Source organism: Phascolarctos cinereus, unplaced genomic scaffold, assembly GCF_003287225.1.
Source record: "Phascolarctos cinereus isolate Bilbo 61053 unplaced genomic scaffold, phaCin_HiC Scaffold_4;HRSCAF=312, whole genome shotgun sequence".
NCBI lineage: Eukaryota > Metazoa > Chordata > Mammalia > Diprotodontia > Phascolarctidae > Phascolarctos > Phascolarctos cinereus.
This window is the reverse complement of record NW_027555847.1, coordinates 82,755,395-82,771,034: the sequence shown is the minus strand read 5'-3', so window position 1 is coordinate 82,771,034 and position 15,640 is coordinate 82,755,395. Positions and strand designations below refer to the sequence as shown.

At 38.8% G+C, this 15,640-nt stretch overlaps 1 protein-coding gene across 30 annotated transcripts in view; it reads right to left on the bottom strand.

Annotated features, from left to right (window-relative positions):
- The window catches only part of PBRM1 (polybromo 1), a 120,456-nt gene that overhangs the window by 85,881 nt on the left and 18,935 nt on the right, over window positions 1-15,640 (bottom strand). For 22 of the 30 annotated variants that reach the window (XM_020971512.2, XM_078152315.1, XM_078152320.1 and 19 more), the window contains 5 exons: window positions 12,566-12,682; window positions 7,144-7,212; window positions 5,014-5,112; window positions 3,435-3,520; window positions 2,688-2,783 (listed from right to left, as the gene is read on the bottom strand). In XM_020971512.2, the coding sequence (XP_020827171.1) occupies window positions 2,688-2,783; window positions 3,435-3,520; window positions 5,014-5,112; window positions 7,144-7,212; window positions 12,566-12,682 (467 nt within the window). The remainder of the gene's footprint in view (window positions 1-2,687; window positions 2,784-3,434; window positions 3,521-5,013; window positions 5,113-7,143; window positions 7,213-12,565; window positions 12,683-15,640) is intronic. The other 8 variants (XM_078152303.1, XM_078152318.1, XM_078152304.1 and 5 more) reach the window with 1 other exon arrangement.

The window sequence follows — 15,640 nt, the reverse complement described above, 5'->3', positions numbered from 1 at the left end:
TATGTATACATATATGCATACAAACACGCAAACATAAATACAACCAGATATGTAGAAATTCCTCTTGCCTAACTGCCACGTGCCATCTTTGTATTTTTTAACATGCACCATCTAAGAACTGTTGGGCAGCTAGGTGCTACAGTGGATAAAGTGCCGGGCCTGAAGTCAGGATGACTCATCTTCCTGAATTCAAATCTGGCCTCAGACACTTACTAGCTTTGTGACCCTGGGCAAGTCACTTAACCCTGTTTGCCACAGCTCCTCATCTGTAAAATGAGCTGGAGAAGGAAATGGCAACACATTCCAGTATCTTTGCCAAGAAAACCCCAAATGGGGTCATGAAGAGTTGGACATGACTGAAAAAGAACAAAACATAAGAACTGCAATCAAACCCGAGAAGGTAGACATTTTGTTAGTGTGGCTTTATTCTGATTAGGTACTGGTGATGAAAATCACTACAATACAGAAAAGAAAGGGTCTCGGGGAACCTATAGTAGATCACACAAACTTGCCACCTGACTCCCATCTAGTACAGGATGGCAACACTTCTAAGTTTCAGAACAAAAAGAAGCTGGTCATAAGTATATAGTAATTCCTCACTGAAGAAAATGACATGACATTCTTCCAACATCTTATTCACTCAAATATGGATGTTATTTTATAGTTTGTCTCCTTTAAATAAATTATATTTTGGGAGATTATATTCTGTCATTATATCTCTGTTGGTTACTGGCTAGCATTAATAACTACCCTCAATGGCTTCTGCTTAGAATTTTTTTTCCCCATTAATCATTAGGTTTTTGCTTTTTTTCTAATTCAAAATATAAGCTAAACATTTCTAAGAGGTATCATGGTGTTAGGGATAAAGGACTGAACTCATAGGCAGAAAGGCTTGGGTTAAGTCTTTTCATTGACACATAGTGACTCTGGGCAAGTCACTTAATAGCTCAATGCTTGAGGTAACTCTCTAAGACTATATGTAGAGAACAGCTGCAGATCTGCACTGAGTCTCCTGGGAATTTCTCACACTAATGAAATAACAGGTCTAGACTAAAGGTAAAAAAACCTTCCAAAACGAACAAAATCATTAGTGCTTGAGAAAGTAACCAAAAAGATGTGTGCATTTATCAGTGTTGAATCAATAACAAGAAACACCATACAGTCTTTCTCTTCGTTTAAGATGCAGTTCAAGTATGGGTCTTAACGCACAAAACTTAATGCTATTCCCTCCTCAGGCATGTAAAAAGCATGCTTTAAAAAGCTGAAAGTTGGTTTGCACGAAGCATTTCCTGATCTCCCCAAATGCTAGTACCGTTCCTCCTAAACTAACTTATATTGAATTGCTCTGTAATGTTTTTATTAACTTTATATTTATGCTGTATGTATTTCTATATATACTTGTTCTCCCCCATTAAAATGTAAGCTTATTGTGAGTGGGGATTGTTCCTTTGTGTGTGTGTGCACACGCACTTATATTCCCATATGAACACAGTAGGTGCTTAATACTCGTTGACTCATTAAGAAAAGTTCAATTAATGATTCATTAGGAAGCAAAGGATTTGAAATAGATCTCTTCTGTTCATCTTACTAAGCTTGTAAACACTATGCTTTTTAAAAAGATTATACTTTGTCATTTTCACAAACAGCAATTCTTTTGACTGAAATGGGGTATCACAGAAATAGCCTTATCTGCAGGTTAAAGGACTATAAGAAATAAGAGAAAATTATGAAGTAATATAATAATTTTTTTCCAGAGACACTCATAGTACATAGCAGCCAATAGATTTCAGTTATGTAATATCAATGAATGACGGATTGGTGGCACAGTGGAGAGTGCCAGGGCTGGAGCCAGGAAGACTTATCTTCTTGAGTTCAAATCTGGCCTCAGACATTTACTAGCTGTGTGACCCTGGGCAAGTCCCTTAACCCTGTTTGTCTCAGTTTCCTCATTTGTAAAATGAGCTGGAGAAAGAAATGGCAAACTACTACTCCATTAGGTTTGCAAGGAAAACCCTGAATGGGGTCATGAAGACTCAGACACAACTAAAACTATAGAACAACAACAATGTCAGTGAAGGAGAGTAATTAAAAGCCTTAAAGGCCTTTATCATAAAAATCCTAAACTAAAAATCCAAATTTGGAGTCTTCTAAATCATGAAACCTCAGTGTTTTCTGGGGAAGCCCGTATTTCAAACCATGGAAGGATTAATAATATCTTTTTATACTTACATAGTCCTATCTACTTTTAAAAAATTTTTTCATTGATGCCTTTGCTTTTATACATCACTCTTTTTAAAATATATTTCTACCCATCTCCTACTTAGTTAGCCACCCCTTGTAATTAAGATTAAAAAAATGAAAAACAAAAAACAGTACAGCAAATGAAACTAACATGTGGACAATGTTTGACAATAAATGCAATATTCCATACACCTAGCTGTCAACCTCTACAATGAAATGCAGGGAGGTGTAATTCCTTGATGTTTCAACAGGGCCAAGGTCGGTCACAATTACACAGCATGCAATTTCTTTGTTGTATTTCTATTTAGTGCTATATACATTTAAAAGAACTTCCATAGGTATTCTCAAAAAGTTCTAACAGCAGCAATGATTCTATTTCAAATTAGTATTAGGCAAAGCTATTGAGATTTTGCGACCAATGTGCAATGCTCAATTATTTCTCTTACCGATAATATTTGCTGGTAGGATTTCTCTCTTCACTAAGGCTGCCCTTACCCTGTGAAGAACCTGTCAGCTTGGCTGCAGCCAAATTGGATGGAGTCCTGTTCAGAAATGAGACAACTGAGAGGCCCAAGTCCCAACTGATACAATAAAGAAATCATGACACTCAGCAAACAAGAAGTCAGAAAACAGTGACAAGAAGTCATGGTGGGCAGAAAAGAAACCCAGAACTTAAGAGCTAGAAAGGCCCTTAGAGACAGTCTATTTCAACTTCCTCATTTTATAGATGAACAAACAGACTGAGCTGTCTAAGCTTACAAACTAGTGAATAGCCGAGTCAAGACTAATTCTTTCTACCTTTCCACAGTACCTACCTAGACTTGGTTTAATGGGAATCAGTTAATAATGTGGTTTGGCAATCTTTTTGCTAGCAGCCTTTTTTCCCCAAGAGAATGTAAGGAGATAGTGATGGATATATAGAGCCATGGGAGGTGTCACTGGAAAGATACTGAGTGTCAGGGGTAGAACTCTCATTTAAATTATAATAATGTCTCTGCAGAAGAAGGGACTGTGGGTAATTTATATGGAACTCCATCCAAATCCCATGATTAATTTTATAGTTATGAAATGAAATGTGAATACTGTTTTAAAAAAACAAAACAATATTAATCTTCCTGAAAGGTAAATATATCAGATTATAAAAACCTAAGAGTCATTTATACCCCGTGTTCTGAGAAAAACTTTTGACCCACCTTATTCGAAGGCTTGATTTGGCCATTTCAACATGTTCAATTTCTGCCTTTTTCAAATGAAATATTTTTTTAATTGAATTTGCATCCTGTTAAAATAAAAATTATTTGGTTTAGTAAGTGCATAAAATTTTTAAGAGGTTAAACAAGGTCTCATTCCTTCTTCTATAGCACATACTACATGAAGAGCAGTCTTCTCAGCCATACTCAAACTAATGCTTCTTACTGCTTTTACCAGGCCACCTGATCCCCCCCCCCCAAGCCTCCACAAAACTGTCACTGATTTAGTGGAGCTACATAGACCTTTCTGGATCTGTCACAGAAAGTATAGCACACTAAATAAAAAGAAAGTAAAGCATTGATAATAAATGGAAAGAAAAGGTAAGCTAATATAATGACCAATACTTGTTTACCTTAGACTAAAAATGGAAAAAGGTATGGGCCTTTTCAGTTTGGAGATTATACATGTCAGCAGAAAGGTCTCTTGGGTGAATATAGAGGCTCAGACCAATTGTAAGCTATTAGCTTCTACGTCTAAAATCCAAACTAACAACTCATTCTAGGAACAAAATAATTTCCCTTGTCTTTTAAATTAAACTACAAGAATTAAAGCCAACTTCTTCATTCAAGGCAATGGGTTTAGAGCACTACCAAGACATTATGCTGTATATCAGGTAGCATTTATATAGCTTTAAGGCATACAAAGCACTTTACAAATATTATCTCAATTTATCCTCATTTTACAGATGAGGAAACTGAGGCAGACCAAGTGGCTTGGTTAGGGTCACACAGCTAGTATCCAAGGCTGTATTTGAACTCAGGTCTTCCTGACTGCAGGTCCACACTACCAAATATGGTCTCTGAATCAGATGTTTTTGTTTCTCTTTGTCACAAGGGAAGGTTTGGTTTGGAATGAGGTAGGTGGGAAATGGTTATTATATAAAGACAACTGCATCAATAAAACTCTTTTCTTAAAAGAAGTAAAGTCAAATAAGAGAATGACTTTTCTATTAGCTACAGCAGCAGATAATTCTAAAAACAGGACTATAAAAGTGCCTTAATAAAGACACCATAGGATCAAAGAAAAGAAGCTCATAACTCTAACCTGATTCAACTTTGAAGATTTTTTAAATGTCTTTTTAAAATTAGTGTCATCTGCTTTCCAACAAGAACTGCAGGTCTTAGGATCAGCATCCTCAAGACTGGAGGCTTTGCCAAAAATTTTCTAAGTCACCTTGCTATGCTTTGCTGACAGGTACTTTTGCCAATTCCAAAAGAAGTTTTGTTAATTCGTAGTGAATCTATAAAAGGCTCAAAGAGCTTTAGGGGCTTGCCCACACTCACCTTACCATGACTGTAGCCAAGACATGTACCTACATCTCTTTTGACCCTAAATTCAATGCTTTTTTCCCCACCATACTTTGCAACTTTTATTAACCTCAAACCAAGGAGATAACAACAACTCACTTTAAAAGTATGCTATATGAACTATTTAACACATTTACAACTTACTTAATAGCATGAAAGTCAGAAAGGGAAAAAACAGACCCCCCTCAACCCCAACCACTTATTAGAAACTAACCTTGAATACTTGAGACCCAGGTTCATTGTAGGTTTTGGCATTTTTAGCTAGGAGATCTATATCCTTTGCCATTGCATGGATACTTTTATAACTCCCATTCTATGAAAATAACAAAATAAGCAATAAATATTAGAAAAAGTTATTAAGAATTTTAAAATCAATTATCTACATATTTTGAAACTTCAGTGGAGGCCCAAACTCTTTAAGAAAAAACATTCAAATAACTAACAAATGCAATAATTTAATCTTTTTAAAAAACCTTATTATTATGGGCAATTAAGCAAGTTTTTAATCATTTAAAGCAAAACATGATTCAGTTTTTAGACAACATGAAGCAAGATGCAGATTAGCTGTTTTGTCAAAAAAGGCAGGAAACAGGAAAAGGGGAGGACACTCATAAGCAAAGGCAAGAATGGACAGGACCTTTTCTGGAGACAAGAGGAGAATGGGGCTGTGTGTTGACAATAAGGGTTAGGGTCAGACTATGGCTAAAAGATAAGCCAGGCTTCTCACAGCCCCTCTACCTCTTAATCAATGGGTTTCATGAGTAGCTGGGCTAACAAAACATATCACCTGGGTATCAAACTTCTCATAGGGAGTCATGCCAAACTTAGTTGGCTAGGTTTTGGACAAGAGATACCTATTATATCCCCATGTTATACTTGAGATTTTCCCAGCTCCTTACCAAGAGTTTGTGCTTCACTGACAAAGTCTTTGGGAACTTAGGGTCATCTCCATGCAATGAAGAGGCACTTGAGAAGGGCTACTGTGGATCAGGTATGTAATTGGAATAACAACAATACTAAGAGCTTACAACTGTACAACACTTTGACTTACAAAATGCTTTACATACTCATCTCATTTAATCCTCATAACCACTTTTTTGTAGTGGGTAGTAGTTTTTTTTTATCTTTAATTTACAGAGGAGGAAATTTAGGCTCAGAGAGTTTCAATGATTAACTAAGGTCACGAGCAAAGCTGACACCTAAATCCAGGTCTACGGACTCCAAATCCACTGCTCTTTTCATCACACCAGGGAGTCATTCTCAATTCTTGAATAACAGAGTGACATGGTAGAAAGTGAGTTTTAGAAAGATCAGCCCAGCAGAAAGTAGGATGGACTGTGAAGAATCTGGAGTTAGAGAGATATATACAATAATTCAGGTGTAAGGTGATGAGAGCCTGGATTAATATGGCGATAGAAACAGCAAATCTAAGAAAGTCTGGAAGGATGAAACATCAGTACTTGATGACAGAACAGATGTTGGACTCAAAGAGATACAGGTCTGGTAATAACCTGTGAGAAATCAAAGTTTATGCGTCAAGGTATAAGCCAATTTTAAAGGGTCATGAAAAAATATCCTTCTCCTAGGAATATGTTAGAAATCTAGGATGATTAGGGATAGGGAGATTGCATTCTTCTCAAGATCAGACACTGGCTGCTGATGACATGGTAAGTAGGCCAATATTTTAAAATACTGTGAAAATTTCTGTGCTCCCAAATACCGCATAATAAATTGGTTTTATTATTAAATATTAGCCAACTACATAGAAATAACAGAAATGAGTTTTCTAAGTCAGCAATGACTGTGATATATTTTATTTTTGGTCACAGGGCAGCATTTATTCTGCCAATGAAAAAGTCCTATTTTCTGGAGAAGTAGAAAGTAGCTATTATCTCCTCAAATGCTGTACTCAATTAACATTGCCCATATCTGTTTACATTACATAAGCCATACACTACAGAAACATTTGCTTCTAAATATATATGTACTCACATGCACATACACATATACACACACACACACACACACACACACACACACGTGTGTGTGTGTGTGTGTGTGTGTGTGTGTGTGTGTGTGTGTGTGTGTAGGCAACTGGGGTTAAGTGACTTGCCCAGGGTCACACAGCTAGTAAGTGTCAAGTGTTTGGTCTGAGGACAGATTTGAATTCAGGTCCTCCTCATTTGAGGGCAGGTGCTCTATCCACTGAACCACCTCACTGCCCTCCTAAATATATTTTTAAGAAGTGATTTTGTATTCTAAGCCCTTCTCTCAACTTCCCCAGAAGTCCCTAGGTAGATCTACTCAGAATTATACTACATACAGTACATAGACCTCTTCATACCTGTATCTTCTGAGCAATAGTCTTAAGATCAATGGGCTCCTTAATTATTGCATAATAGTCAGGATATTGCTGGAAAACAAAATACACGTATTCCATTAAGCTCAAGCAGTCAGTTAAAGAAAGTATTATTCCATAAGGCCAAATGAGCATTTGTTCCCCTAAGATGTTGAAAAGCAAAGATCTAGACGGCACACCAGCACACATCTGAAGCTACAAAGCAGTTCTGTACCACCTGTGGCCTGTGGGCTGTCAGTGGCCCGCGGGCATGCCCAAGGATTTTGGGCAGCCCGTGAAAAATGTAGAGGAAAATATCCTCTACTGCTGCAAGCTGCTCGCAGGCCACAGGGTTGTGTGGGCCTGCTAAAAAGCATTTGGATTTTAACATATCACCTAACACTGCACAAGTGTGGTATCTGCAGATCCTCATGAGACTGGTATAACTTGAATACTTTTTATCCCAAATTCAAAGAATCACAGAACTTAACATATAAGAACACAAATCATCCAGGCTCAGAGACAAATGGGGGAAATTCTAGAAAGGCTGTTTACAAATTCTTTTATTGCTGTATTGTGAGTAAAATGGAGTTTTTAAAAATTTGAATCCTTAAGGTTTTAGAAAAGGTAAGAAAGGCCTCCTGTTAGTTTTATCCTGAATTAAGTATTTTTGATGAAAAGAGGATAATAACATGTAAGCTGAACCCAGTTACAGCTTATGTGATCGTTACTACTCTAATAATAACGGAAGAGGAGGTCTATTTAAAACATATAAAAAGGGTCAACTTTAAGAGTCAGGAAAATTTGGGTTCAAATCCTGCCTTTGACACATACTAGCTGTGTGACTGTGGGTAAGTCAAGAACTTCTCAGCGCCCAAGACAACTCTGAGACTAAGGTTCAGTTAAGTTGCAGAACTGCAGCAGTAGAGGGAGTTTCCAAGTCAGGAGTTCCTGACACTGACTGATGAAATCACAGATTTGGACCCAAAAGCAAAAAGGGAAGCTACAGCATAAAATAGAGTTCCAATCCATGAGCCCTAGGGACAAGATGTGGAGATGACCTCTCTCTGCCTCGGAGCTCCTGCAGTACCTGTCTCGAGGCTCTTCAGCCTTCTAATGGGGGATGGAGATGGCATGGAAAGAGCACTGGGCTGGCTGGTTGACACACCTATGCTCCAGGCCCACGGGTGATGCTAACCAGAGAGATACAGCTTATTTCACCAGGGTGAGCCTGTCTCCTCATTTTAAAATGAAAAGACGGCACTAACTGACTATTAAGGTCCTTCTGAAGTCTAGGACTATCTTCTCTTGCAGGTCTTTGTATCCATCTTATCTTCTCTGCTAGAAGCAGAGCTCTGGGAGCAGATACTATCTTCTGGGAATTCCTGGGAGCCCTTCTCACAGCATTGTGCTCAACAAATCTTGACAAATGTTGACTATCAGTAGAGCCAATTGTTTGATTCCCAGAACAGAGAGGTTTTTGCTTTATTTTACAGTACTACTTTCTATGGGTCACACGCACTAAAAAAGACAATAACAATAAAGCCATAGAAATGAACGTCTATTTCTGTCCTTTTTACTGGTTGATTTTGTTTCTAATCCCTTAATACAGGTGTTCTCCTCAGGTCCCCTTTGGCCTTCTTTCACTCTCTACACTCTCCATTGGTGAGCTTATGCTCGTGGCTTTAGCTACCACATCTGTCCAGATGAATTCCCATCTGCATCTGCCATAAACACCTCAAACTCAACACATCAGAAGCAGGCCTCTAACTTCCCATCTAAACCTGCTTCTAATTTCACTTTCCCTTGTTTGGAGTTCAAAGTCCTTCACAATCCAACCCAATCCTGCCTTTTCAGGACTCTTCCTCCCCCACCAGGGGCACTGAACTCTCAGCTCTTATTCAGACAAGACCCCCTCCCCCCAACTCCCACGTCTAGGTGTTTTCACCAGTTGTATGCAATGCTCCCCCAGTTTACTTCCATCTCCTGGCTTCCCTTCATTTCTGTAAGTCCCAGCTACAATCCTACTTACTACAAGAGCCTTTCCTGATCCTCCAGTGTCCCCTCACTTCCCCCATTTATCATCTCCAGTTTAACCTGTATATATCTTGTTTGTAAACAGTCATTTGCATGTTGTCTCCCGTATTAGACTGTGGGCTCCTTGACAGCAGAGACTTGGCTGGTTTTTTTTGCCTTTCTGTCTGTAGCACTTAGCACATAGTAAGCATTTAAGAAACAATTACTGACTCTTTCTGTGGTACCTCCATTCACTTAGGTTCCCAGGTCTGCTATCTTGGGCTCATCTCCTCTCTGAAATCTAATTGGTGACCAGGTCCTGCCAATTCCAGCTCCTGAATTCCTTCCTTCCTCTCTATTTCCATTGGTACCACCTAGTACAGAGGCCCTCACTACTACCTGCCTGGACTGTAACAATAGCTCTCTGAAAGATTTTTCCATCTCCACTCTCTCCACTTTTCAATTCATTAGACCACTGAATAATCTTTCTTGCGTACAGATTTGGTCACGCCATTCTTTTACTCAAAAATTTCCCATGGCTGCCACCTAATTTTTACTAAGTAAAGTTCAAACCTCTGCCTGACATCTGAAATCCCACAACTTCACCTCCTACCCCTACCTTTCCAGTCTGATATTATACTTCCCCAGAGGAGTCTATGTTCCAAGGAAACTGGATACCCTTTCCTGGCCAATCCCTTCTGCCTCCCTCCCCTCCCATATACCCTGTGCTTGCCTTTCTTGGCCTTCTCTTAGGCTATCCCCTGTCCTTGCCCTTCACCCACTGGAGTTCTGTCCATCCTTTAATGTTTCCCTAATATGAATAATAAAGTGAAGTTACCCAAAAATCCCCAAAGTCACAGCTAACAGAGTTTAGGAACGAAAAAAAAAATGTAAAGAAAGGAGGTTTAGCAATACCAGATTTTAAACTATATTATAAGGCAGCAATGGCTAAAAAATAGGAAGGTGGATCAGTGGAACAGAATAGACACACAATACTCAATAGCAAATGATTATAGTAACCTCATGTTTGACAAATGTAAAGTTTTAAACTTTTGGGATAAGAATTCATTATTTGGTAAAAATGACTAGGAAACTTGGAAAGCTGTACGAGTTCAGACCAGTATCTTACACCATCTACCAAGGTGGTCAAAATGGATCCACATGATGGTGATATAAAGGGAGATATCACAAGAAAATGAGAAGAACATGGAATGCATTACCTATCAGACTTATGGATAGGAGAACAATTTATGAATAAATGAGAGAGAGCACTGTGAGGTGTAAAATGGATAATTTCAAATACATTAAATTAAAAAGGTTTTGTACAAATAAAACTAATGTAGCCAAGATCAGAAGGAAAGCAGAAAATTGGGAAAACATTTTTTATAGACAGTTTCTCAGATAAAGGTCTCACATCTCAAATGTATAAAGAACTTTGTCAAATTTATAAGAATACCAGTCATTCCCCAATTGGTAAGTGGCCAAAGGATATGAACAAGCAGTTTTTCAATAAAGAAATCAAAACTATAGTCATATGAAAAAATGCTCTAAATAATTATTAGAGAAATACAAATTAAGACAACTTTGAGATTTTATTTTTTACCTATCACATTGGCTAAAATGAGAGCAGAGGAAAGAAACACATGTTGAAGGGGCTATGGAAAAATTGGGAAACATTCACTTTTGGGTGGAACTGTGAACTGACTGAACCGTTTCGGAGAGCAGTCTGGAATTGTGCCCAAAGAGCTACAAAACTATGTATATACCCTCTCACCCAGCAATACCATTATTAGGTCTGTTTCCCAAGATGATCAGGGAAAAGGGAAAAGAATTTATATGTTCTGAAATGTTTATAGCAGCTTTCTTTGTGGTGTCAGAGAACTAGATATTGAGAGAAATGGCCGTCAATTGGGGAATGGCTGAACAAGTTGTGATGGAATATCACTGTGCTATGAGAAATGATGAGCTACTGCATTTGATGAAGCGTTAAATGAGCAGAAACAAGAGAACACTGTACACAAAAACAGCAATATTGTTCTAAGAACAACTAAGTAATTTTGAGTATTACAAATACTCAAATCAACTACAAAGGACCTGTGATGGAAGGGACTACCCAGCTCCAGAGAAAGAACTGATGAACACAAGTATGTACAGGATGGTTTTACACACACCCTTATAACATATATGACAGGAGGCTTCTCTAGGACAGGGTGGGGAGGGAGGGAGAAAAAAAGTGCACAGTAGAGAACAAAATAAAATTTAGAAGGAAGCCAAAAAAGCAGGATAGCTTTGAAAATGATGTGTAGTACTTACTACATACTTTAAAAAAAAGTCAATGGGGTGAAACGGTAATTCATGGTTTTATACTGAATCCTCTTTTCATGTTGTGCTGTGTACATGGAAATTTTTTTGGGGGGAGGGTCTTTATGTACTGAAGTTCAAAATGCATAGGGAAAAAAACCCAAAAAACTAGAGCTTAAGACTGCTTTTCAATCACATGGAAGAGAAACAAAAATAAACGTCTTACTGAGTGCCTCCTACATTATAATCCCATGGAAGAGGAGGCCCCAACACCAGCCTTCTCTAAATCAAAGCTCTGGTCTGATCATGATCCCTGTATGTGCTCTGCTTTTATCCTCTCTTCCAAGTTCCTTGGCCCTGGCTCTAGCCTATTCCCAAAGGCTCCAAACTTCCTAGTTCCTAAGTCTTCTTAGACCTCTGAGCAAACTGCTTTGGCCTCTGTATACTACCAACCGAGGTAAAGGAACAAACAAGAGGGAAAAAAAGGGGCAAAAGGTTTTAGACTAGATAATCTCTAAGGCTTTTCAGGCTCTACACGACCCAGTGTCTCCTCCAATCCCGAAACTCTCTTCAGGTCTAGAGAACGAGGAATTGCTTTCTCTGTCCTTGTCATCTTTTAGTTTTCTCTACTGCTTCCTTCTACTTTCATTAAAAATACAGTAACAACAAAAGGAAAACAATAACCAAAAATTCTCTATATGCTTCAATCCTCTTGCTTCCTTTCTAGTACTGGAAAAATAGGCACAGCCCCCTTTTCTTCATTGTTCCTTCCATAAGAATGCTGATGTCACATATATTTTGACAACTCTCAGATGTACTGGGTAAGGCCTCTTTAGGTGAGCTCACTTTAAGTCATGCTGTAGACACTTTGAAAGCATCAGACTTGTTCAGAAAGCACCTCCTTACTCAGAAAGATCTTGTCTGATGCTGCTTCTTTCTCCTCCTCATTTACCTGGTGATGGGAAAAAATGAATGTGATGAACTCACTTCTCCCTCACCCTGTCCTCAAGGCCTGAAAGGCTTTCTTCTTTCTTACTTCAAAAACGGCTAAGATTCTTACATTTTCGTATCAACAAACATGAAAAGTCAAATGTCTTTAGTTGCAACTCACCACTTTTGAAGGAAGTTTCTGAAAAAGCTCACTTATGAGACGTCCTGATGGGTTTGTAGCTATGGCTATGGCTTCAAGAAGCTGCTCAAGGATCTCTTTCAGGTAACTTGGAGAAGACTGGCAAAGGCAATAAAAATGAAAGTGACTTTGTGAGTGTTGAGAAATCTAAAATAAATTTGGAGCAATCAGTAGTTACTAAAAATATAAGTCTAATTCATGGAGGATTTTACAATAGAGGGTATAAAATTTTTTATGCACATTTAGAGAATACATTGCAGAACTGTTATACTCACATTCTATTAGGCAGAACCTCATAAATGAAACTATCTTGTAACCAAAATCTTTTATTGTTTTAGTATATAAATCCTCTGCCTCATATTTAAAATAGATCTACCTTATATTAAATTCTGTTCCAAGGTAAACTGAATTATGACAAGATAGTAATGTCAGAAAAAAGGAAATGCATACTTTCAAAGGATGAAACCTAGAAGAAATAAGTCTTCATGACAATCTGTTCGTTTTCCACCTATTGTTTATGATCCAAAGATAGTTGGAGTCATGGATGCTATGAAGAATTAACTCCCAAATTTACTCTCAAAGCTGGCATTAAGACTTCCTACTTTTCTTCTTATGTTTTGGCATTTTGATCATCACCTGCATTTACCACAAGTCAGTATATATTCGAAGGCTAACTACCAGTTTGTCAGTAAATAAACATTTATTAAGTACCTACTACATTCCAGGCACTGTGCTATGCACTGGGGGTACAAAAAGAAGCCTGAAGGAACTCACAACCTAATGGGGGAGACAACAAGTAAACGAATAAGTACAAACAAGCTCTCTGTTTGAAGGAAAGCACTAGAATTAAGATGGGTTGGGAAAACCTTCCTGTAGAAGGTAATCATAATAATAATAGCTAACATTTATAGAGTAAATACCATGTGCCTGGCACTATGCTAAGCACTTCATAACTATTATTTAATTTGATCCTTATAACAGCCCTGGGAAGTAAGTGCTATTATTACTCCCATTTTATAGATGGAAAAAGCAGAGGAAAACATAGGTTAAATTACTTGCCCAGGGGCACACAGCTACTGAGATCTGAGGCTAGATTCGAGCTCAGTTCTTCCTGACTCCTGGCCTGGCGCTCTGTACCCTATGGTGCTTCCTAGCTGCTGCCCCAATGTTATTATGGTGATTTTAGTTTTGGTGAACTACCAAACACCAGTTAATGTAGCAGATGAAAGGTTACTAGCAAATTTATACATTATATTTCTGTGTACCTTCTTCTCCCAATGCTCACTACCTACATAAGAGCCTCTAACTTGACTCAGCCTCTCAGCACAGGAAAGCCTGTCCCTTAACACAAACTAACTCGCTCCTGTTACTGAAGTGCAACCGCAAAATTTAAGTTATCTCAGATTCACCTCAACTGTTTCTCCCCCTACCCCATTTAAACGAAAAACAAAACAAAACTGCCTACTATGTACCAGATTAACCTGAATGTGTAGGTCATTTCTTTCCATCCCCTCAATCTGTCTTGCATAAAGCCTGAGTAGAGCCTATAATTGGTATATTTAGTGTATCTATAACCCCCTACTGTGTAGTGTGATATTATTTTCTGTGTATTTTCCCCACTTCCAGGAGACCTCATTTAGGTAGGTTTGGCTTGTATTTGGGGGCAGACCCCAGCCTTAAGGAATTTGCTAAATTTTACTTGGGAATGAGATGTGTGCAGAGATAGGGGAATTTCAGGAGCACAAATAGCGGGGAGGACTGATAAAGGCGTGGGCTAATTGAAGGAAGTTAAGGATTCTAAAAGACCGAGGTAAAAGGAGGGGTGCATCTCAGGCACGGGCATGGAGATGAGAGATGCCAAGTTGTATTCAGGAAAAGGTTAAGTAACCAGTTTGGCTGGAATGCAGATTGTGTGAAGAAGGGGAGCGCAACGTGTCTAAGACTGGCAACACAAGTGGAAGCCATAATGCAGCAGGTTTTAAATGCCTGGCTGAAGAGTTTATGGCTTATCCTAGAGGTAATGGGAAGTCATTCCAGATTTCTGAGCAGGTTACTTGAAGCTAGTAACTACGTTCTCTTGAAACTTTTCTCCTCTCTGGGTTTTTGTAATACTGATCCTTCCTACTTGTCTGACTGCTTCTTTTCACTCTTTGCTGGATCTTCATCCATATCAGAACCAACAAATGGTAGGTGTCCCCTTGGGCTGAGTCCTTGGCTCTCTTTCTCTCTCTCCACACTACCTCACTTGGTTGGGATGTGTGAGATGTTCAGGAGGACTAGCACATCACTTGTGATGGCCTGCCAAGCCCTTTTGAGGGCTGCTCATCCACCTTTGGTGGTTTCCACCTGATTCACTCAACTCTCACCCATTGCTTCGAGAAGCTGTAGCATTCTCAGAGGCCACACTCATGTAAAGTGTCTGTGTCTTCATATAGGCAAAACCAGGCTGAGGGTAATCAACAGGCCTCAAACTTGTCAGTGAGTTAGGGGAGATATCTATCCCAAGTTATGTGAAGACTTTCCCTAATGAAATGGGCGAATAAGGGGGCAGCTAGATGGCCCAGTGAATAGAGCTCTGGCCGTGGAGTCAGGAGGACCCGAGTTCAAATCCAGCCTCAGACACTTAACACTTATTAGCTGTGTGACCCTGGGCAAGTCACTTAACCCCAATTGCCTCACAAAAAAAAAGGGGGGGGGCCAGATAAGAACAATTTGTTCCAACAGCGACAAAGGCAGTTGCTATAGCAGGTGCTGAAGAGCACCTGACATCTAAGACGCCAAGTTCATCTATTGCATTCTGGACAAAAGCCAGTTGTCTGGACTTTTTTGTCCCACCACTGGCCTTCGATGACTCAGGGAGAGTAAGGCTGACAACTCTGTATTGCTCTGCCTCAGCCAAGCTTAATCAAATTCATGCACAAGTCAAGACATTAAGCAAGGTCTTCAAAAATAGGGACAAACAACTATCTCACCTGGTAATCTCATCAGCTTCCAAAGATTCAATTGTTATCTCCAGGAAGACAACTGTCAGATCTGCATATCTAGCCTTAGACTTTC